Below are 23,461 nucleotides of genomic sequence, written 5' to 3' on the forward strand. Positions count from 1 at the left end.
GTAAATTTAATAAATTTATTTATTTTTCATCAAGATTAGAACAAATGTTTATTGTAAAAACTTTCATTTACATCATTTACAACCACATTATTTTATGAGTAATTTAATTATCTACTTGGACTATTATTTAATCCATTTTAGTAATTACTTCCGTTACTATTTGATCTTGCATGAAATTAGCTCTAACTAATTTATATCTATGATCCTTGTGAAGGTTATATAGTGTAAATATATGTAGATTATTATGGTTACTATTATTGCTATGGCTATTAAATTACTTGTTGATCATTACTTGATTTAATTTTTTATAAGTGTCTGTCCATTACTCTGTCATAATCTGACTAGTTAAACTCTATTTAGTTTTATAAATCTTTATATTTCTTATAAATTTCATCTAGTCTATCTTTGTTTTAACTGTTTTAATTATTTTAGTGGCTAATTGTTTACCTCTAACCATTTTAATTTCTATGCACCACACTTCCAAGTAATTGCCTTGTTCTTTTCTTTCTCTCTTCTTCATCCAATTACATGCTACCTCTCATAAGCTATTATTATGGGGCATGATTAATATATGATCCTCCATTAGAATCCAGATAATTTGTATTTCTATCATATTAATTTGACAAATAAATATTTAAATTTCAAGTAAAAATTAGCTAAATTATTCAAAATTAAAATTGCCGTTACAAGCATTGAAATGAGAATAATTTTAAAAAATTAATTTTTATAATTCTATGAAGTTTAATTATTTAATAATTAATAAATTTTTTTTGAGCTTAAATTAGACATTTTTATTTCCTTAAAAATTAATTGATATTTTTTAAAATATCATCAAGAAAAGCTATTTATTTACCTAATTTAAGAGTAGCTAAGCACGTCATTCTAAAATTTATAAGAGTGAGCAGCACTAGAAGCATCATTTTCTGTTGAAAATATCTATTAACTTTTTTTAAAGATAATTTAAAAAGTATTTTGGTTTAAAGTTAATTTTACTAGTTTTTATATTTTATAAATTAACGATAATTGTTTTCAGCTAATTCAATTATGTTCTGTGAATGCCTAGGGAAATCTTTGGTTACACTCCATGCTTCTATATGAATAAGCTTTTTAAGAAATATATATTAAAATAAAATAATTTTTCAAATGAATAAAATTTACAATGTGATTTTAAAAATAATCAAATCCTGATTCAAAGTAATCATCTTTCGAAAGAATGTATGAGCTCTAAAACATATTTCTATCTATCCATATACGGTGTTTTTATGTTTTTTAATCATACCCAAAGCCTAAACCTTTATCTGTGTAACTAATATAACGCTTTAAAGGTTCCTGTTTCTATTAATCAGACTATTGAAGTCTACTTCTTTCCTTTCTCTTAAGAATACTTTCAATAGAATAAATAGGCTAGAAATGAGGAGATATTTCAAATAATATTATTTCCTAAGATCCATAAACTCCTCCTTAATTAACTGCTGATGAAAACCCATCAGGTACATACACGCCTACTAATTGCTAATGATGGGTACCAGGAATTTCTTTTCCCAAAAACTTTAACAAAATTAAAAGTCCTCCTTCAAAACCTAAAATCAAATACAAGAAAAAATAAAAAAAAAGCTTATTTTTTTATAAACTTACTTTCTATTTGTTGCTAGAATGTTTCATAGTTAAAACTCAATTCACCAGATGAAAATATGCGATTTAAAATAGTGATTTTCCTAAATAGATGGTCGCTAGTCAAAGCTATTGCTGAGCTTATGTTGTAATCAAAAGCCATAGTTTGTTTAATTTACAATACAGGGAAGCCATATTGCATAGGCTTTCTCAAAAATTTGTATTCATAATAATTCCTCAAAATATCATCAATCAAGGGATATTTTTTGTAAAAATAATTTATTATTTCATCCCAAGATTTCGTTTCTTCTAATCCTTCTTCTTTATAAAAAAATAAATCAGAGTTTTTTAACAGTTTCTTATTAATTAACTGTTTTACTGAACATTACTGTAAGAATTAAATTAGGATCAGGAATATTGTAGCTTGACTTCGCACTATCTGTAGTTTCAATGATTTTAAATATTTCCTAAATTAAAATTATAATTTATTTAGCTTATTTCACTTTATTCTACTCTAAAAACCATTTTAAAGTTATTTTTAATTCAATATTTTAAATTAATATTCCATATTTACCTTCATAAATTGCTGGAGTTGTGTCAAAGTTGTTCGTGTTTATTTCCATTGATCTCCTCTTATTTTTGGATTAATAAGCTTAATTTTCCACTCAACGAGAGATTCTAAATAATACATCTTGTAGCCAGGCTCACTAAAAATTAAATCAGCACCTATTTAAATTTTAGAAAGCAATAAATTAGCTCGATTTCATAAATTGAATGATTAATTTATGCAAATAATTTTTTAAATATTACAAAAGTTGCAAAACCTTTCATATGAAATAAATTAATCATTTCCAAAAAGCTCATCTGTTAGTATTTTTTGTATTAAATCTGTCTCATACATATAATCTGCAAAACCCTAAGGATCAATTATTCCCTTCTTTTTTGTACTAGTTTATATTTTACATTTTATATGATACATTGATTGATTTTTTAATATTTGATTCAATTAATACTTTTCATTGTTTTCTGAGATAGTAGTGAATAGCATGTTAATGTAGTTTTTCTAGCTTTTATCAAAATTTGACTCTCTTTTCCTAATCGCACAGCAATTGTCATTTCCCATGTTATCTTAAATTCTATTCTTTATAGTCTTTTTACTAATGACCTAATATATGAATTATTGATTATATTATTTCTGAACTACTTCTAAGTTTTTAATTATTACTTAAAAAGAAATTATTTAATTAATTAACAACTATTTTTTATAGGCCGCTTATAATTTTTGATTGTTTTAAGATATAAATAATACTCTTGTTTATAATCTTATCAAACTTAATATCATAAAATACTCATTTTTTTAATAGTAATATATGATTACATCAGCACTTTTAATTTATAATTTAATAGAATATTAAATCAATTATTTTTTAAATATATTATTATAATCTTATATTCGTTTAAAATTCAACTATTACAGACAGACATTGTTTTAAAAAACTGTGTTTAAATTAAATTCTATTTTTACCTACTTATTATTTTCGTAATAAATTTGTTTCAAAAATAGTTTAGAATTAATATTTCTATTTAATTACACCTTTTTAAAAGTATTTCTACTTTCTCTTCCATAAAAATTTTGTTTTATCAATATTTAAATAAAATATAGAGCTTACTGATTCTAAATTAATTATAAGCATTATAATTATCTATCAAAATTTTAAAGATTAAAGCTTTAATCAAACTAACAAATATTTTATATGAATTATTTATATGTTAATTTTATCATCATAAATTACTATTTTAAAATTGTATCAGTAGATAACTATTTTTTAATTTGTTATTTATAAATCCTCAAAAATCAAAATTTTTTAAATGAAATAATTTTTCTCAAACGTGATTTTTGAAGATCTTATGATAAAGTTTAAGAGAATTTAATGTATTATTTATAATTTAAAATATTAGAAAATTTAATATATTTTATTTAAGTTAATTTTTTTATCATTTTTATTGATTTTAATTGAGAGGAGCAATTTTTTATTTGAATCTATTTTTTGAAAGTTAAATTTCTAATTTATAAAAAATAAGATTAAAATTAGAATTAATATCTAAAATAATTACATGGCAAATCTACTATTTATTATTTAATTGACTGAGAGGCATGCATTTTATACATTTTACGACTAAAAATGTATGTAGCTAAAATAGTTAAGCATAGAAAAACTATTGTTAAAATAGTTCCTATTTTAGATTAATTAGTTATAAATATAAATAAAGCTCCGCTACATACCTTTTTAAAAAAATATAAAATCAATCAAAATTTAAAACTGAATTTATTATGTATTTTTACAATAGCAATAGTAAGTTGTAAACCTATATCTACTATGTTCCACCAGTTTACAGTACAAGGCCAAACTTTTAAAATCAAGGCAATATTTATGACTTAAATAACAATTACAATAGAGAGACAAGAAATCAAGTAAAAGCTACTATTATCTTCACTTCTTAGAAAGCTAGTTGCCCCTATTTATATTTGTTAAAAATAAATTATTGAATAAAATTTGTCTAAGAATATTACCTAATACAATTAGCTAACCTTATTAAAATAAAACTAAAAAGGAAGGCTGATATTTTAAGTCAGTTGCTTTCTAAATGAATTGAATATTAGGAAATATAAAGGTTGTAAATGGATAGTAGATCAGTAAACCAAATAGAGCAAAAAACATATGAATGTAATGAGTATTATCAAAACACATAATACTACTATCTCTAACTAAATACCAAGGTTAAACTTAAGACCAATTACACACAAAGCTATCAATGAAAGTTCTCATTATCAGAAAAAAAAGATTTGATCCAATAATTTAAATGATTTTAACTAAAAAAAATTGTGGATGAGGAAAGGTAGCTATCTATCCACTACTATCTAGTCCTAGAGTTTCATTTTTTAAATACTTCCTATAGTTATAAATATTATTTTATTTTCAAGTTATAATTAAAATAGTATTTTACAAAGATTTTATACTAAGTAATCCATATATCAAAGAAAAACCCAGTGAAAGCCAAAAAAAGAAATCATAGCCTAAAACCTAAATAAAATTAATCATTATAAAGAATAAAATATGTTTCATTTTTAATTTTTAATTGATTATTTAGAATATGATTTTTATTCTTTCTTTTTATTTATTTCAAATTAAATTATAAAACTGATAATTAAATTAAAAAAAATAGATCTAAATTACAAATAATTATCACATAAAAATTTAATAATATAGCATAATCTAAATTTAATTTTAAAAAAATTAAAGTAAATTTTTTGATTGAAAAAACATTAAAGTAAATTTTGTAATTAAAAGTTAAAAAAAATAATGTAAATTTTGTTATTAAAAGTTGAAAAAAAAATGAATGAAATAAAATTACATTTCCATTTTTCCCATCAAATATTGAATAAGAAGATAAATCAGCTTCAAAATCTGAGAGGAGAGACCACTTGATAGAACTGTTAATTGCTACGCTTAAAAAGACATAGCTATCACAGAGACGATCTATAATAACTAAAATGTTACCTAAATTTAAATTGACCTTATAGACCGTATTCTATTTTTGTTTATTGTACTTATTTTCAGAATCTTATATTGTGATTACAGTTAGGTCTACGATAGTTTCCCAAGAGGGAGATATTCTTCTCTTAACCAAATTTTTTAATTTAAGCTTCTCTAACTAATCTAAATGATCTTAATCTTCAGATTTAGAGCTTTGGATAGAGCTTTTAATCAAATATGGAATATAGCAAAAACATTTTTTTATCAGAGTACCAAGTTATTTGATACATTATTTGCATGAGAACGAAGAACCTTTATCATTTTATATTTTTTCTTGTTCTTCTCCTTATTTTTGATTATTTTAGTTATTAGCCTGATTATCATATCCACTGAATAAAAGCCTATTTTTTCTTTCATATAAACTTTTTTCAAATGTATTGCTTATCAATGATGCATTTAGATTTTTTTACAGCTCTGGATTGCTAGATATTCTAAAAGGGGAATCTTTAAGCATTATTTCCCATTTCTTTTATACTTAATCAAAGGTTCTATGTTACATTCTAAAATTAATTGCCACCTCTGGACAGTTACCCATAATATTAGAATAAAGTTATTCTACACATAAGTCGTACTTTTTAATAAAATTTATTCATAAGCCAATGTTTTGATTTAAAAAATAATTTAATTTAAAAACAAAAAATCTTTTTAATTTGATTCTTACTATTGTTTTTTAATCTTCTCCCATATAAAAATTAGCTGTAAGTTTTTATAAGAAAATAGCAAATCCTTTCATGTCCATTGCAAAGGTTTTATAATTCCAGTTTACCTGTGCACTTTAATCAAAAGCCCATGATAAGAATTATTCATTTATATTCATATTTGATATTCTAACAAACTACAATGCATCATAATAGATAACTAATTCTTCATCATACTCGTGATTATCATTATTTGAAAATTGATAAAATATATGATGAAAAAATTCAAGTTTTGCATTCTCATTTTCTTTTACATTTAAATAATGTTCATTGTATGATAGTGTATTAGCATCGAGAGCATTTTCATTAGAAATTTAAAATAGATTTTTTGATTTGGAAGATGTAAATTCATTCTTTTTAGATTTATCTATCTGAGATAAATCATGTTATTTATTTCTTTTCTCTATTTTCTCTAACAATTTAGGCTCAATATTATCCTAAAAATGTTTTACTTTCAACATATAAGGAAACAAAAACTAATCTATGTTTTTAATTTCTTCTTCATCTTCTTCTTCAATGCCGCTGCTATTTTTACCTAAAATTTCTAATTTATCATCTAAATTTTCTAATATTTCTTTTTAGCTTTCTTCTTTTTTTATTATTTAGTCATCTTCTTTAACTTCATGAATATTACTTTGCAAGCAGCAAATATACTAAATGCAAGTTCTCTTGCTTTATTCTTTTCGCTTAGATTAATTTTTTTCATTTAATCTTTTGTATTCAATAGTAGTAACAATTTCGTTACTGTAGTTTAGGTCATTTTTAGATGTAAAAGGTATCCTAATAAAATAAATTCATAAATTTATTTACATCAAATTGATAATTTTAAAAAAGTTAATTTTTACCAAAAAACTGGCTTTCCCCTAAGCATTTATTCCTTAAATATTGACTCATTTCTTTCTTTCATAAACACATCCAATAAATGATGTAAAATTTCTAAAGTTGATTTCACAGCATTATGAAATAACATAAACTAAAGTTAGTACACAATGTATCTTCTAATCCTATCTAGCTCCATTTTCTTTTAATTAAACACTTTTTAAATTTGTTTTCATTTATTTTAATAATTTTTACATTAAGAACTATATGAAAAAATATTGTAAATCCAGTAACTCCTAACATTATTAAAATAGCACCACAAGCTATGGTATATTTTAAAAATACCCCATATTAATCTGATTTGCTATCAATAAAGAGAGAAATAACTGGTACAATAACAATAAATGGTAATATTGCAAATAGCCAACTGATAATAATTAGAAAAGGAGTCAAAAACCTTTAAAAGGAAGGATTGCTATCTTTCACACGCTTTAGAATGGCAAAAACTCCTATAAAGAAAGGTAGAATAAACATTAAGCTAATAAGGTCTTATTTATAAAAATAAATTTATTTAATTATAAATTCATAAATAAAATTGAATACATATAAAGTACTGTCTATCTTTAACTATGAATAGCAAAGGAAGTGTAACAATCAATATCAAAACCGTTGAGAAAATCATTAATTTATTAATCAAATTATTTTGATTTATTTTATTTAGCTATTCATTTTATTCTTCAGTTGTTAAATAATCGTTGCTAATTTTTATATTTTTAATTAATATATTTTTCTTTTAAATTTATTAAATACTTTAAATAATTCTATTATTCAAAAGCACGAATCCTTATTGATATATTAAGCATGATGAAAATTAGAGGAAAAACCGTTAGAAGACAATACAAAAAACCTTTTTTATCTGGAGTTACAGTATCAGGTTTCTCATATAATCCATAAGAAAGCAGACTATACCCAATAATAAAGCAGAAAGCATTAATAAAATAGGAAAAACTTTCAAAGTTGTAATATTTAATTTAAATCAAGAAAGTATGAATTGAAACATCTTCAAATTTGAGAGATTTGCTTATTAGATAAATTATACTTAATATTCCATATACTACTAGTATGAGAGCTCCTATCCTTTTTATAAAAAAAAAAAATTAAAATATCCTCTTTTAAATTTTTTTTTCAAATAAATTTTAAACCTAATTTATAAATTTTCATTAATGTTCTTAATTAATTAAATTAAAAAAATATTCAATTTATTACGATAAGAGAGTAAAAGAAACTGCTACTGCTTAAATATTTTATTCAAAGAATCCAGTATTTGATTTAGCTATAGCTAATATCCAGATAGGTATTATAAAAAATGTTAAAAAATAAGTAAGAGAATAGAGATATCTTTTCCTCTATCTGTATCCAAATAGGCTGAGAGTGAGCCAAAAGATGAAGATAAAAGGCAATCCTATAATAGGATAGTAGCTTATATAATGTAAATCTTCTATATTATTCAAATAGTTATATGCAGGCATCATAATTGAAATAGAGAGAACTCCACTTATAATAGGATAAAGTAACATTTTATTTTTAATGCTCATACTGGAGCTGCTAACACAAACCCCAAGTATCAAAAATATAGGAAGAAAAGCAATATGAAAGATTGATATAAGTAGATTAAATTAATTAATTTAAACTTAAACTATTGCTTCCCTTAATTTATAAATAAAAAACCCTTCAAAAATAAAATATGATACAAAGACTAATAACTAAGTAATCACCAAGCACTTATTACTAAAGAAATTGTTTATTTTTTAAAACCAAAATACTTCCTAATTTAATTACTAATTTGCTTCGTTTTAACTTAAAAAAGCTTAATCTTATTTCTTTCTTATTTGATCTACAATTTCTTCTAAAATTTTATTAAATTAATCTATTTTAGGTAAGAAGACATTGTAATGGAAAAAAATGTAAGCAAGAGTAACTATAAATGCTATCAAAGGTAATAAAACATCAATAATGCTCTTCCATAGTTCTACTCCATTTTCACAAAGTGCCTATTTAAGGAAAAATAGGCCACACCCATATACTATATACAACTCTATGAATAAACAGAAGACTAAGCTAATTATATCAGAATACCTTTTTCTAATAATTTTTTAATTTTTTTATTAATTTATTTATTTATTAATTAACTATCTAAATACTGTCTCTACTCAAGTTTAATATTAAAAATTTTTTTTAAGATACTGCTTTTGTAATTTAAAAAATTATTTATTTTTTTAAATTAAAATTTTATGTTTTTTATCAACAATTACTGAGTACTGACGGTAATTAGAAATTTTATTATATTATTCATTTTGAAAATAATTTATCTTTTAAAATATTTGTTTTTTTTAAAAATAAATATAATACAATAAATTACTCTATGAAGTTCCAAATTAGATAAATCACACTCCAATTAATTAGGAAGATTATACAAATTAACCAAAAAAATATTCTTGCACCTTCAACCTACTCATTTGAATTTGAAAACTATAAGGCCTAAATATAAAAAACAGTTAATTTCTTAAATTGTAAACTAAAGGATATTCTAATGAAAAGAAATAGAATTAATTAATTAATAATTTCATTTTTGATTTAATTAATTTTAAAAGATTTATATACATTTTATGAAAGCAATATATCTAAAAAGACATATGTTAAGATTCCTAGACAGAAGGTGTATTTGATTTTTTTATGCACCTTTAGAAAGATCAGTCCTAAAATAGTGAACAGAAATGAATATAAAAAAATCTTATCTTACACATACGACTACCAAGAATTATTACCACTGTACTTACTTGGTATTTCTACTTCCTTTGAATTTTAGTTAATAAATTGAAAAAATAACCTTTTAAAACTAAATAAAATTTACATAAATTATGAAACTAAACATGAAAGTAAAAGCAATCAAAACAATCCCAAAAATAAATTCAGCAAATCCTATACTAAGTGTTCCATTAAAAAATGAGCAATATTTGTTAAACAAAACATCAGTTGACTTCTTTATTGATTAAGAGCATTAATATACTCTACTATAAAATTATTTTTGAGCTATCCCATCTTCAATCATACTCAAAATCGAAATTATTTCTTTATTGGCAGGTCCTTTGTATGAATATAAAATATTGCCATTATATCTAATTACTTTTTTTATTTCATAAAACTAACTTTCATCTTATTAAATTTCATTTTAGATTTGCTTTTTCTCATCATCTTAAAATTCTATTTCTTATGATTCTAATTGATCTAAAGTCTTTTTTTAGTCAAAAACAGATATATCGTTTTCAACAGGTAGCTCAAACTACTTATTACTATTTTTAATCATAAATTAATAATTAGATTTTTAGATTTGTATTATTTAATGGAAAAAGCTATTATATCTTTAAGCAGTTTTTTACTTAAATAGTATAAATTTATATATATTAATCTTTATTAGAAAATGATTACATTTAATAATTAATTCAAAATACAGTCTTTAATTAATTAATTTTGAAAATTAAAAAAATATATAATAATAAGAGTAAGATTATTTTTAGAAAGTTATAATGACTTGTCTGATAATTAGCAAAAATATCTAAACAACATTAATTGAATAAACAATTAAAGAAATAAAAATATTTATTCTTCTTTCTAAGCATTAAAGATATAAGTCAAAATTTACCTTTAAAATATTTAAAATCATATTAACAAGTAGTTAGATTTAAATGCTATTAGATAATTCATAAATAAAGATTACTTACTTTATAAGAGTTAATTAAAAACTATTTTTTTGATTTTTCTTTTTAACCATTAAAGATATAAGTCAAAATTCACCTTTAAAATATTTAAAATCATTTAAAGAAGTAGTTAGATTTAAATTCGACAATTCATAAGTAAAGATTACTTTGCAAGAGTTAATTAAAAACCATATAAAATATTTTATAAATATATTCACCTTTAAAATATTTAAAATCATATTAAGAAGTAGTTAGATTTAAATGCTATTAGATAATTCATAAATAAAGATTACTTACTTTACAAGAGTTAATTAAAAACCATATAAAATTTTTTATAGATCTTTGGTATAAATGATCAAAAATGAAAAAATGTATATCTATCTTTAAAATCTATTTAATTATTACTTAAATACTGCTGTTTAGTTTCAAAGTATATCTTTGAATCTATCTATTTTTATATCATTCTTTATTATTTCATTTTATTTTATTCATTTATCAGAAAATATTTTTACAATAACGTTAAATTATTTATTAATTTTGCAAAGGTTATAAATAATAAATTTTTTATTGTTTGTTTAATTTTATGGTTAAAGTTAGAATAATAAATTTTTTATTGTTTGTTTAATTTTATTTATATTAAAAAATATTATGATAGTGATTGAGTGAGAATTTATTATTTGCGTTTTTTGTAGTAAAAAAACTATTAAAAATACATATATATAAATTAACTAACTAACTATAAAAAATATCTTCATAATTATTCTATTTCTAATATCTTTGAATTGGCATCTGATAAACCTTCGATATTAACTTTGTTTTTGAAACGTTATTAAGTCTAAAAAGAATCTGTAACATCTTTTGATGTAATATGATTTCCCCTTCTTGAAGCTTGAAGCTGAGGAGTTTGTTAAGGAGTTTCTACTCCAACTTTAAGTTACTCTAATTCTTTCTTTTTCTCTTGTGTTTTTTAAATTACTGTTTAAATAGAAAAGTTTAATTATTGATGGATTATTATTCAAATTAATTTTTACCTGGTAAATGATTTAGGACAAGCTTTTTTTGTTGATGTTTACCAGAAAAATACTTTTTTTTAATGATGATAGCTAAAATTATTATGACAATAAGATGTAGAACAATATTCACAATAAATAGTATCAACGATTCTTTTGTAATTACAATTAGAAGTCCAATACCGTTAATCTGTTTATTATAAATGTTTAATTAGCTTATATATTTTTTATTCTTAAGAAATTAAATAAACAAATAATTACAATTCCTATACATAGAAGGCATCCTATTTCTATAGGATTAATAAATCCAATTAGACAAGGTTCTATTTTAATTGCAAGCAAACTCATTCCAAAACCTACAAAAGATGTGATACTAAGTTGGATGATGCTAATTAAAGTTTTGTTTTAAAAAGAGTTAAAAAATGCTGTGGCACCTATTTTTAATTTAAATTAATAAATAAAAATGATGTATTTGTTGAATTTAAATTACCTAAAACAATTAATTTAGCTTGAATATAAACTGCAATATACGATTTATCATACTTAACATCAAGAGTATTATCTAAAAACTAAATACTTGGCTAAATAAAAGTAGATAGAGGATAGTAACCTAACAAAGCCTTTTTTTTATTAAAATATTTTAAATTATAAGTTTTGCAGATGTAATTTATTTTTTACTATAAAACCGCTAGCCATCATCCAAAAATGAGTATTGCTCAAACACTAAATAGAACTAGTTCTATAAAGACTCCAGGGTGAACTTGTTTCCCAATCACAAATACTTTTTGTTATGATATAGATTTTACAATTAAACATTTTAATTGAATTAAAATAAATACTATGCATCCATCAATGTTCTCATAATAAACATAAAAAAGGTGGCTCCTAATAAGTTGACACCTTTAGATAAATAGAATTGCTTGTGTCTAAAGTTTGCATTTTCACCATTTTCATCTTTTCCTAAAGTACCCTATTAATTAATTAATTATAGTTGTTTAAGTGCTCATTTAATTAGTATCTGTAAATTTAATTTTTTAATAATTTACTTCTTCAGCATAATCTTAAGCAATCAGAGCAATAAAAAAGTAAAGTATACCTAAACCAACACACAACCAAAATATTATTTAGTAACTACTAAACTTTATAAATTTTAAATTTAATTACATTATTTATTTTAAATTAAATAGAGCTTACTATTGATCCTGAAGTCACTTATGCTGTATCAACTTTTGTAGTATATCCAGGAAACCACTCTACTTGATTATTAAAGGCTACTCCGTAAAGAGTTAGAAAATCACTTAGTTTACCAACAATAGTCATAAGATTATTTATATTTAAATTGAACTAAACTTTCATAGCCTAATTTTAATTTTCTTCGTATGCTCTTATAGAATTAACCATTGTTGTAACTAAATTATCTGCCATATCATTCCAACTAGGAGCTTTCTTAGCTTGAGGTTTTCTGGAAATAACATTCTTTGCAATTTTTGGTTTAGTTAATCTCTATATTAAAGACTTTTCATTTTCAAAATGTAAATTAATTAACATTAACTCGAAAAAATAAATAATAAATTACACTTATTTTTTTATCAACATATGAGAAAGCTTTCCCTGGGTAAACACAACAGCAAGTTCTTAAGCATCTACACATCATAATGAAGCAAGAAACATTCTCTTTTATTTTTTAAGGTGCATTTTAGTCCTGAACCTTAACTTTGTTTTTATTTGATCCTTTTACTTCATTTATGTTCATTCTTTAAATGTTTTCATAGTTTAAGTTTTCTTCTTTTTGCATTGATAAAAGATATTTATTTTTTCTCTAGTAATTAAAAATGACATCTTCATCATCCTCAAGTTAAGTTTTTAAAGGAATGGTAAAAATAAAAGGAGATCCTTCCATCCTCTTCTCAATTTCTTCTTTCTTTATAAACTTTCTAATATCTGGTCTATAATTGCTTGCAAAGTTTGGAATATTTGTCATTAAATACCCAAACATTCTTTCATATAGTAGTTCTCTCTATAAAATTACACAAATACATTAATTAATTTTTATGAAATAGGAGTAGTTAAAAATATCTATCAAAAAATATTTTTATATTTTCTTTAAATGATTAAACTATAAATATACATTAAATCTATTTAACACTAAGATAAATTAACACCAAAATTTTGAAAATTAAAAAAAAATTTTAATAAATTTAATTTAATAAAAAAAAAAAACTCATTGCTGATTTTTTAAAAATTTAAATGTAAAAATTATTATTATTTGATTAATTATTTTTTTTAATTTGTAAAAGAATGTTTTGAATAGTGTTTATAATTAATATGTTTAATTTAAATTGATTTGCTTTATCTTAATATATCAAGAAATATTTTGTTTGGATTAAGAATTAATTATAAAAATAAAAGTAATTAAGCTAAAATAAATAAAATGATAAATATACCAATTTTAATGAAATAGTTGTAGATTCCTTGTTAATTGATACTTTGTTTGCTATATCAATCATACATTTAGAAAAATCTTATAGATTTAGAGCTAATATTCCTCCTTTCCAGACTTATGATGAATGTGAATCATATATTTAAGAAAGTTCTTTCTATATAAGCTACTATAGGTAAATTTCATCAAAGCTTTATAAGTCGCTTGGTATACTATCTTACTTTTCCTTTAAAGAGGGAACTTCAGATCTCAGTGAAGATGCATAGTCATCATCAACTTGCAAGATACCAGAAAGACGACAAAGTTCTAAGAAGTCGTTGTAAATCATCAATTATGGTTAATTATCGTCTTCATTTGAAAAATCCTTGTACAAATCATGAAAGAACAATCCTCTTTCAAATTCAGAATTATAAAGTAACTATGAGTAATCTGTGCTATTAGTTTATAATTTGAAATAAGTAACAACAAAATTTTTATTTAAAAAATTTACTATCTGAATTTATTTATATCTTCTGCTTTTATGCGTTTTATTTTATATGATCTAAACATTTAAGTTTTTGAACTTATTTATTCGTGCTTAGACTTAACTTTGAGTTTCGGATTTTCAAAGAGTTGAATAGCATTTTATTCTTTAGTCTACTCTATACGTTCCATCAAATTAGCTTATTCTTCATCTAGCTATCCTCTATTTTTATTTTATTTATTATATAGATAACCCATTTTAATTTGCTTTGGTAAATAATCATCCATGATCTATTCTGCCCTCTCAACTTCTTTAACTAAATCATCCATGGTCTATTATTTTTATAAATTTTTAGTTTTATCTAATAAATTAAGTTAATATTTTACTATCTCGCTTTCATCGTCTTTGTTTAAATTATCAACTTAAATTCCAAATCTACAAAATAAATAATCAAGACAAATATCAAGTTTCGATCTTTTATTTTCTTTCTTAGTTTCTACTTTTTTGTTGCTATTTTTTGAGACTATGATTTCTTCTTCGAAATTTTTATCTTTTGGTTTTTAATTGTGATTATATTTCAGAGGTTTCGAGTGGTCTTACAATAAAAGCTTCATCCTATCTTCTAATTGATGTATTTTATGAAAATAATCATATAAGATTGCCAAAGGATTAACATTTGATTTAACTCTGTTATCTATGCACATTTTTAGCATCTGAGTTACTACAAATTTTTTCTTCTTTTCTTCTTCTAGTCTCTAATAGATAAATAAAGGCATTAATGTATAAATAATTATCTTTAATTTTCAACAATTTTCAATTAAATTACATTTTTAATGACGAATATAAATATGCTAAAAGAAGTGACACCGCATATCAATATAAAAGCTACTGCTGCTATTATTGATCTCATAAAATCTGCAAAGTAAGGTCCCTCAGTTTCAATATAATTTGCTATAACTGGAGCTATTACAAGCAAGGGCAGGATTACACAACACCAACAAATAGTTGCCAAAAAAGGTGTAAAAAAATTTTATAGCTTCTTACTTTTGTTTTTAACTTCTAACAAGAACCATAAAAGTAAAAAGCAGCAGGGCATTCCTACCATAATCACAGCAATTCCTAATTATTTGTAAACATATTTGAAATATTTTTAGTAAAAATAAATTTACTTGTAGTAGTTTATCTCTGACTTGAAAGAATATACAAAGGTAAGCATGTTACAAATGGTACTATTATACCTACATATATCAATCTTTTCTAAAAAGATGTTTTTTGTTATATTTCTTGATATTCGGCATTTGATGATATTTAAGATTTTTATAATGAACTTTGATTCATTGAGTAAGATTAATTAACTGAAGAATCTAAACTAAAATTGTCTTCTTCGATAATGTATTCTAGTGACTCTGTTTGCAAAGAATAGTTTATTAATACGAATATCAAAGGAAGATTAATAAGCATCCCGTCTACAAATCCTCTGTCATCGTTTGATGCTGTAGAAGGTCTAGCATAAAAAACATAACATAATAGTGTATAGCCTAAGATAAATCCACTACTGTTTACTAAAAAACCCATATTTTTTAAATTAAAATAACTTATTGCAGTTAAATTAATAATTGATTTGGATTATCTTTTGTAAACATTTTAATATAGGAATTTTATAATGAAGACGACTAAATATATGAATATTAAACCTAATCCAGCTCTATTCAATAATAAAAGTTATTAATAACAAAGTCAAATAATTTTTAAATTTACGCTACAATAACTCCACTAATAAAATAAACAGTGCTTGAATTGAGACCAGAAATATTTATGTATGAGAGAGGTAATAAAAAACCAATAGGAAAAGCAAAGAAAATGCATGTATAAGTTATAAAAAAGAGAAATTGGAATCTTCTCTAAACTCCAAACATTGCCAATATGAGCCAGTAAATGATGCATGTTGGTAAAGCAATAATAGCTACATATGTAATGTTACCACCAAATGATGTATTCTCAAGAAGCCATGTCAGTGGAATGATTCCAAATAATGGGAAAGCAGCAACAAATAAAGGAAAGAATGTAAATGTAGCCCAAGTTTAGCGTTTAGAAACTGAAATAATAATTCCAAGAACAACAAATGCAGGTATAATAATAATTTAAAAGAGTAGTATTGCTAGATTGTCATAATTTATTGAGCTAGAAGAAAACTCGTTTATCACTTAATAAATTAAAAAAATTTCACAGAAGCAATAAATGCTGCCAATAACGATTGATGATATCATATAAAAATTTATTCTAATAAACTTTTTGAATCTCTTCCAATTTGATCTTAACTTTTTGTTTTGAGGATCCTCCTCATCATTATCCTCAATAGGTATGGGCTATTTGAAATTCTTTTAGATTTCTTCCTTTATCCTTGCAATAGCTATTGTGATGTTACTTACTGGAAGCATAAATAGTCTATAGTGTAGGATAATCCAACTTACAATAACAATTATGATAAAAGGAGCTATTAAAATATTTAATATACTATTGATGGCATCAAAAACCTAATAGTTCTTTTGAAGCAAAAGGTATGACATCACTTGCAAGCAGACATAATAAGGAATCAGTAAACACCAACCTATACCTAAATACATAGCACTACTTCTCTTAAAAGAGTTCCTATAAATAAATATATATATTCAATAAATTCTAGAACTTAATATTTTAGTACTGTAAAATTAATTAAAATGCTCCAATTCATTCTTAAAAGATTAAACAAAATATTTTGATATCATTTTTAACTTAATTTATGTGAAATATTTTAAATAAAAATTATTAATGAAGAAATATATTATATTTTACTTAATCCAATTGTAGACCAAAGAAAAAATGAACCAGTGCAAATACAAAATCATAGGATATATTCTAGAGTATAATGTTGAATATGAAACCATTTAAAAGCTGCTTATTCCATTAGTTAAAATCTATTAACATAAAAAAAAATTATTTTAATAAAATAACGAATTGATGAAATTACATTAAAATCATTTAGAAGAAGGAGAACTTAAACTACAACAAGAGCTAAGAAAAGTAAAAATAGTATTAAGACTGATTTAATATTTATGTATCTATTTTTAGAAATAAAAAGTTCAGTAACTTATTTTATAAATGAGAAAATAATTATTTATTTACATTATTCCATAAATTGTAAAAATAGCTCCAAACCAGATGGAGTTTCCCTACAATTAAGACTTCCATACTGAGCTTCTAACATTTATATCATCACCTACAGACTAAGTATATTTTAAGTGTTAAATAAAAATTTAGCAATTTTGATTTTTAATGATTTAAATGAATTTACGGCCATGTTTACTGCATAAACTATGTAAATAATGATGAAAAACAAATACATTATAGATTCGTATAGAGATAATTTCATTCTCCCACCAAAGAAAACACATTTAGTGTCAAAAAATTCTTCTAAATCTTCTAATTTTTATCTTAAATAATTGATTATTCTAAAATCAGACTATTAAACAGATTTTTCTTTTAATAATTCAAAAAGTTGCATGATCTCAGGGTGAGGTTTTCCTGTATAAGTGTATAACTTTCTATTTATAACTACAGACAAAGTAATATCTTAAATCTCATCAAGAATGTAGTCTTATTCTTGCGGTTCAGCTTATTTCAAAAGAGATATAACACTTTTTTTGCTTTTTTATGTAAATGTATTAGAATTTTAAAATATTGCAATATTGTTCATAGGTGTGTTTATTGTATTATTATCAATAGAATTAATATCATTTTTTATTATATTAAAATCTTTTTATTCATTGTCAGCAGAATTCATTTTAGTCCAAACCCTTGCAGAAATTCTAATATATTTAGTTAGTTAGGTATGATACTTATTAATTAATGCGTTTAAAAGTAAAAATTGAGTATCAAGCTTAATTAAAAATATCAATTTTTTTCTTTTAAATTATTAATAAAAAACTATGTTTAAATAAATAAATTAATTAATATGTAAAATGATGGTATATTTTTGCGTTTGGATAATATTTTTAAAACCATACCATTTATTTTAATATCCAAAGATTAGATTGGCACTCGAATTTTAAATTATAATTTTTTAACTTAAATTTTATATTTATTATGCTTGTTCTAAAAATATTATTGTAAATTTTGTTTATTTAAAAGAAAAGTGGTGAAACAAACAAATAAAACTTTATTAAAAAAAATACTATTTTATAAAACAAAGTATTTGTTTGAAATTTATTTTTGCATAAAATAATAATTTTTCCTTTATTTAATTTAAAAATCAGTTTTTAAAATTTCTGGATAAATCATAATCATCTCTAATTATAGTTTGGAATAGATTAGAAAGTTCACGCTATAAATTCATCTAGAAATTTTAGTTGTGCTTTTAAAATAGATCACTAACCTTACCAATTAAATCTTTTTGCTCTCTCAAATTTAACTTTTATTAGACATATAAATGGACAACGTCATATAATGAGTTAAAGAAAGCTTCGCAGTTTTTATGTTTATGTAGCTAAAAATTGTCATTAATAAATTTAATCTCTTTAAACATTTCGGTGTTCTTTAGCTCAGGTAAAAATTAGTAGAAGTTCTCTCTATTTATTAAGGAATTAGCGAGACTCATGCGCACTTTAGGCAAATAAACAGAATGAAGATCATCCAAAAATTCTTTTATTTGTTTTTTCCTCTGCTATTTTTGTATATAAGACTTTACTTCTTGATAAGCTGTTGTGTAATTCATGTGACATTCTTTGTATTTATCACCTTGAATTATTGTTTGTAATTTGGCTAAGAATTTTATATCAATTTTTTGCAGAGATATAGTGACTAGATTTTTAAGTTTTTCAATTATTCTGTTTGAGAAAAGGTAGAAGGAATTTAATTTAGAATTTTTCATTTCAGTTATAAACGTTTCCATACGTTTGTCGAAATTAGTAGAAAGATCCAAACATTAGTTAACATTTTATATGAAATTTTAATCTCCTAGATCAATTATTCCCTTACAGTTTTCAAAGCACTCCGTAAAGGCTAAGCGGATGCGGTTGCATTCGAGAGCATACTCAAAAAATGAATAAAAGCTGCGTGCTATAGTCTCAAAGCGGTGATATATCTCTATATTTATGTTCTTTCTCTTTTTAAGATATATTTCTATTTTACTTTCTGCGTTATATGTATAGAGAGATTAAATTTAAGACACAAAATCATCACTGTTGTTATATTTAGATTATTTCATGTTTGGCATTATAGTTTTAATCAAATTATTTGACTAATTTATCAAAAAATTATTAAGCCCAATAAAATATTTTGTGAGAAGAATATTTTGCTAAGCTTCCAAATGATAACCATCTAATAGTTGGAAATGTAGTGGCTAATTCTTAAACTTACGTTGAAGTGTCTTGATCTAATCTTAAAATTTTTAGAAATCTATTTTATTTGTTTAATACACATTTTCAATGCCTCCAACTATTTCAAATGTTTGCTCTGTTTCGAAGATAAAAAGATAGAACTTTTCAATACGAGCATATATGTCGTTTTTGTATATAGTTAATTGATCAATCAACTAATTCTTTTGTGTTATATTTTGCTCAATAGCTTTCTTATTTATTTATTCAATACATCTTTTATGAAATTCTTAAGAGAAAGAAGTAATAATATTGATTGATTTTTGAAGATTTCTATCACTCATACAGATAGAACGCAATGTTTCATTAAACGACTCAAAGCCATACTCTGATCCCAGTTTTGCTAAGTCTTATACCTTTTCATAAGCATTCTTAAATGTCTCGTGTTTTTTCATGTAAAGATCAACCAACTAAAAGAATCCTTAATTAGCATCTAAAATTTATTTAAAATCTTGGCTATCCTAATCGATGGAAACCATTGTTTGTATTCCTTAAATCATATTGCAAAATTTTTTGAACTCTGCTTCGCTTTTAGTATCAGTTAAATCCAAGCTGCTGACTAAACTTTAAAAAGCCTTTAAGTCAATCAAATGAATCTCTTTTTGTAAAAACAAGTTTCTCAATACTTTTTTATGGATTGCTTTTAAAGAAATGTAAATCTTTTTAGCTTTTTTGAAGTTCATAGAACTCATATTACACCTTACTTAAGAATCATAAATATGTGCTCCTATACTTTCTAGAGTTTCCTTAAGTTATTTGTAGAAAGCTTCTAAATCTTCTAATTGGAGTTTAGACTTGCCTTCATCTACATATTCCCATTACTTTTAGAGATTCAATCCTATAACATAAATAAGTTAATTGTTGGTTGAGTATAATTTATAATAAATTAAAAATATAAATTAAATTTAAATAACCTTAGTTTTAGAGCATTTTGATTGATTCATCTACATCAGACTCTACATACCTATACTTCAAAACATAAGACTCGATTGATTTCAAACTCTGCTTTGAAGAGTTTATTTCTTTCTAAATTTGATCACTTAATACTGTCAAAAAGTGATCATAAGGTAAATCTAGCTCTGAGCATATTTACTTAATTTTATTTTAATCTATATATTATTTATTAAATTAAATTAAACTATATCATTATATTCAAAAAATATATTTACCAATTTAGAGTAAGCTCTACTCAACTTGTTATTGAAGATCTATTGAACTCTTATATAGTTCAAAAATGTACTCAATTTCTTTTTGACTTATATTTGGATGATTCATTGAGTCGATGGTAGACTTGTGCTTGCTCATTATATCCATGGGATGAACAGTTTCAGAAAGCTACTTTTTTAGCTCTTGCATACTTTCTATGCTGTTTTTACTGTAGTTTTGAAGGAATTCTAAAAATTATCTCTACTTTGTCAATTCTTCATTGACAGTATAACTGTAATAATAATTCTATTCGCCTTTAGTTGTTCTTTCAATTAAATTTAAGTAGAATGTAATATCTTCTTACATATCCTGCAACACTTTTATAAAGCTGTCAAAAACCTAAATATTATATTCGTTGTTCTTGCGCATTGGAAGTCTTATGTCTAAAAATACTACACACAAGTATTTTAGCATTATTTTTTTAAGAGGTTCGTATTTAATTTATTTATAGATAACGCACTGCTTTAAGTTAAATAGTCCTGTCTGTATGTCAATCAATAAGTTTTAGGTATCTTACTCATCTAGACAAAGGATATCCCATGCCTTCCTAAAATTTGGTATAGATTAAGACATAAGATGGACTGCATCTTTCAAAACCTAATCAAGAGGTATATCTATAACTAACTGTGATTTTAAATTATCTTGTTAATTCTTTTATACTTGAGAGATAGTACTTTATCTGATAAAGGTTTTATCTATGTCCTTGTCTTATACCTGAGATATAATAGATCTTGCTGTTTCGCATAGATCCATCGCATCAGCTAGTCTTCGTAGTAACAATTCACTTGTAATCTTTTTTTAGTAAGATAATTAGGATTCTTGAGTTTTGAGCTATTCTTCTTCCTCTGTCTATTTAGCTCCATTAAATTCAATGCAATCATATTTGTATTCAATTAATTATAGCTTGCATAAATTTTCAAGTTAATTTAAATGAATTTCTTTTAATTGTCCTTCTAAATCTAAGTCAATTCTTCCATCAATTGCTAGTTTTCTTATTTTTTCTTTCTTAGTTTTTTAGCTTTCGATCATTTCAAGCATCTAATTTGAGAATGTCAGAGATGTTTCGTTTACAGCTAATTCTAGTTCTTTAATTAGCTTAATTTATGCTTTCATTCTTTCAGATAAATTGTATTTCAAATCACTTGGATTTGTATATCGAGTTAAAATATTTATACACCCTTCTTTTTATGATATTCCATACTTCGTTTCAATTAACTAAAGAAGATTTTCAAGCTTTTTTACCTATTTTGGTTTTGGCCTTTTGGAAATCCATCTTTTTTCATTGTTTTATCCAAAAATAGTTTAAGTTTGCTCATCTTTATCACCTATTTTATTAATGAATTAATAGTTTAGAGTTTTAGAATCAATAGCGTCGGGTAACATATCTTTGTTATATTTGTAAAAAGATTTTTGTCTTCTCAGCTTACTGGAAAGCATAGAAACATCAGGAGAGTTTAAATTGTTATTAGCTCCTTCTGATAAATTGCGTTACTGTGCTTTACGGAACATTGATAATTGCGTATTAGCAGCTTAAAAGGAACCGGTATTGAAATATTAAGGGCTATTAACTACTTCAATATCATCTAAATCTTAATGTTTAGTGTTTTCGCTAAACCTTACAGAATCATTTTCTCTAGAATGACTTCTTTGCTATTTATTATTTACAGTGATTATAGGTTGTATCTTCTTTTGTTAAATTCCGTTTTGAGGAATATCTTTAATACTATTACTATTGAATTTGCTGAGTTAAGAGTTTTATTGAGGATAGAGAGAAGTAGAAAAAGGTGTAGCTTAAGGTTGATTTTAAATCATGTTTCTCTAAAAATGAGATGGTGTAGAATTCTAAATATTAATTGCAACATTTTAATTAAAGTTATTATCTCTCTGAAGTGAACTCGAAAAATTAGAGGGTTAATACATCTAAGGTGGTGCTACGTTCTAAGCATATTGACTTTATTATTGTTGAATAGGCTAGCGATTTAATGGTGTATTCATTTAAATGCTAGTGTTGCTGAAAACTTAGGGCATAGCACCAAAATTATTATTCTTTGGAGTATTTGTGTATCCTTATGAGGGATTATTTGATAAATTTAAATTAGTAGGTTACATGTTTGCTTTTGGAGTTGCATTCCCTTGAAAAGGACTTGAATTTAAATTCATTTAAAAATTCTTATTTCCCTAAATGCTCGATTAAGAATTATAGCTAACAAATTATGAGCTTGATGGATTTGAAGGAGGCATTGTCCTCAGTAAATTCATATCTTAATTTTAATATGGCTACTACTTTTATTCAAATTAACCTGTACCCATCCTTTAAACACCCTACTAAAGTTAGCTTTAGTAGTTATACATGCCAAAACTGCTTAGCTATTAAGTTTAGGGTTATCTTTAACTCTGAAATGTATTCATATATTCTTTCTTGTTAATAAATATAATTTTTCAGCTAATTATA

At 23.5% G+C, this 23,461-nt stretch overlaps 4 protein-coding genes across 4 annotated transcripts; all 4 read right to left on the minus strand. All coding sequences in view use genetic code 6, as the record gives it.

The window, feature by feature from the left end:
• Positions 1-29: 29 nt before the first annotated feature.
• TTHERM_00355190 (hypothetical protein) lies at positions 30-2,845 on the minus strand (the record flags this gene model as incomplete). Its single annotated transcript, XM_001010417.4, has 9 exons — positions 2,625-2,845; positions 2,422-2,558; positions 2,186-2,337; positions 1,991-2,078; positions 1,636-1,932; positions 1,159-1,580; positions 994-1,103; positions 854-943; positions 30-606 (listed from the first exon to the last, which is right to left on the minus strand). The coding sequence occupies exons 1-9, from the start codon at positions 2,732-2,734 to the stop codon at positions 30-32; spliced, it is 1,983 nt and encodes a 660-aa protein (XP_001010417.4). The 5' UTR covers positions 2,735-2,845.
• Positions 2,846-3,410: 565 nt separating this feature from the next.
• Positions 3,411-8,714, minus strand: TTHERM_00355200 (transmembrane protein, putative). Its single transcript, XM_001010418.2, has 12 exons — positions 7,991-8,714; positions 7,535-7,861; positions 7,328-7,482; positions 6,980-7,272; positions 6,751-6,926; positions 5,869-6,685; positions 5,026-5,778; positions 4,618-4,694; positions 4,184-4,563; positions 3,956-4,128; positions 3,727-3,895; positions 3,411-3,674 (listed from the first exon to the last, which is right to left on the minus strand). Exons 1-12 carry the CDS (start codon positions 8,317-8,319, stop codon positions 3,607-3,609), a joined length of 3,717 nt encoding a protein of 1,238 aa, XP_001010418.2. The 5' UTR covers positions 8,320-8,714; the 3' UTR covers positions 3,411-3,606.
• Positions 8,715-11,230: 2,516 nt separating this feature from the next.
• Positions 11,231-18,212, minus strand: TTHERM_00355210 (transmembrane protein, putative; the record flags this gene model as incomplete). Its single annotated transcript, XM_001010419.3, has 19 exons — positions 11,231-11,454; positions 11,511-11,679; positions 11,751-11,923; positions 11,980-12,109; positions 12,168-12,270; positions 12,329-12,459; positions 12,536-12,628; positions 12,684-13,004; positions 13,066-13,506; positions 13,934-14,363; positions 14,420-14,724; positions 14,779-15,147; positions 15,219-15,511; positions 15,562-16,097; positions 16,151-17,041; positions 17,225-17,346; positions 17,400-17,490; positions 17,555-17,655; positions 17,724-18,212. The coding sequence occupies 19 exons, from the start codon at positions 18,210-18,212 to the stop codon at positions 11,231-11,233; spliced, it is 5,412 nt and encodes a 1,803-aa protein (XP_001010419.2).
• Positions 18,213-18,680: 468 nt separating this feature from the next.
• On the minus strand, positions 18,681-23,418 carry TTHERM_00355220 (hypothetical protein; the record flags this gene model as incomplete). Its single annotated transcript, XM_001010420.2, has 3 exons — positions 18,681-20,641; positions 20,718-20,912; positions 20,973-23,418. The coding sequence occupies 3 exons, from the start codon at positions 23,416-23,418 to the stop codon at positions 18,681-18,683; spliced, it is 4,602 nt and encodes a 1,533-aa protein (XP_001010420.2).
• Positions 23,419-23,461: the final 43 nt, after the last annotated feature.

The sequence above is a fragment of the Tetrahymena thermophila genome (genome assembly GCF_000189635.1).
Source record: "Tetrahymena thermophila SB210 genomic scaffold scf_8254697, whole genome shotgun sequence".
NCBI classification, from domain to species: Eukaryota; Ciliophora; class Oligohymenophorea; order Hymenostomatida; family Tetrahymenidae; genus Tetrahymena; species Tetrahymena thermophila.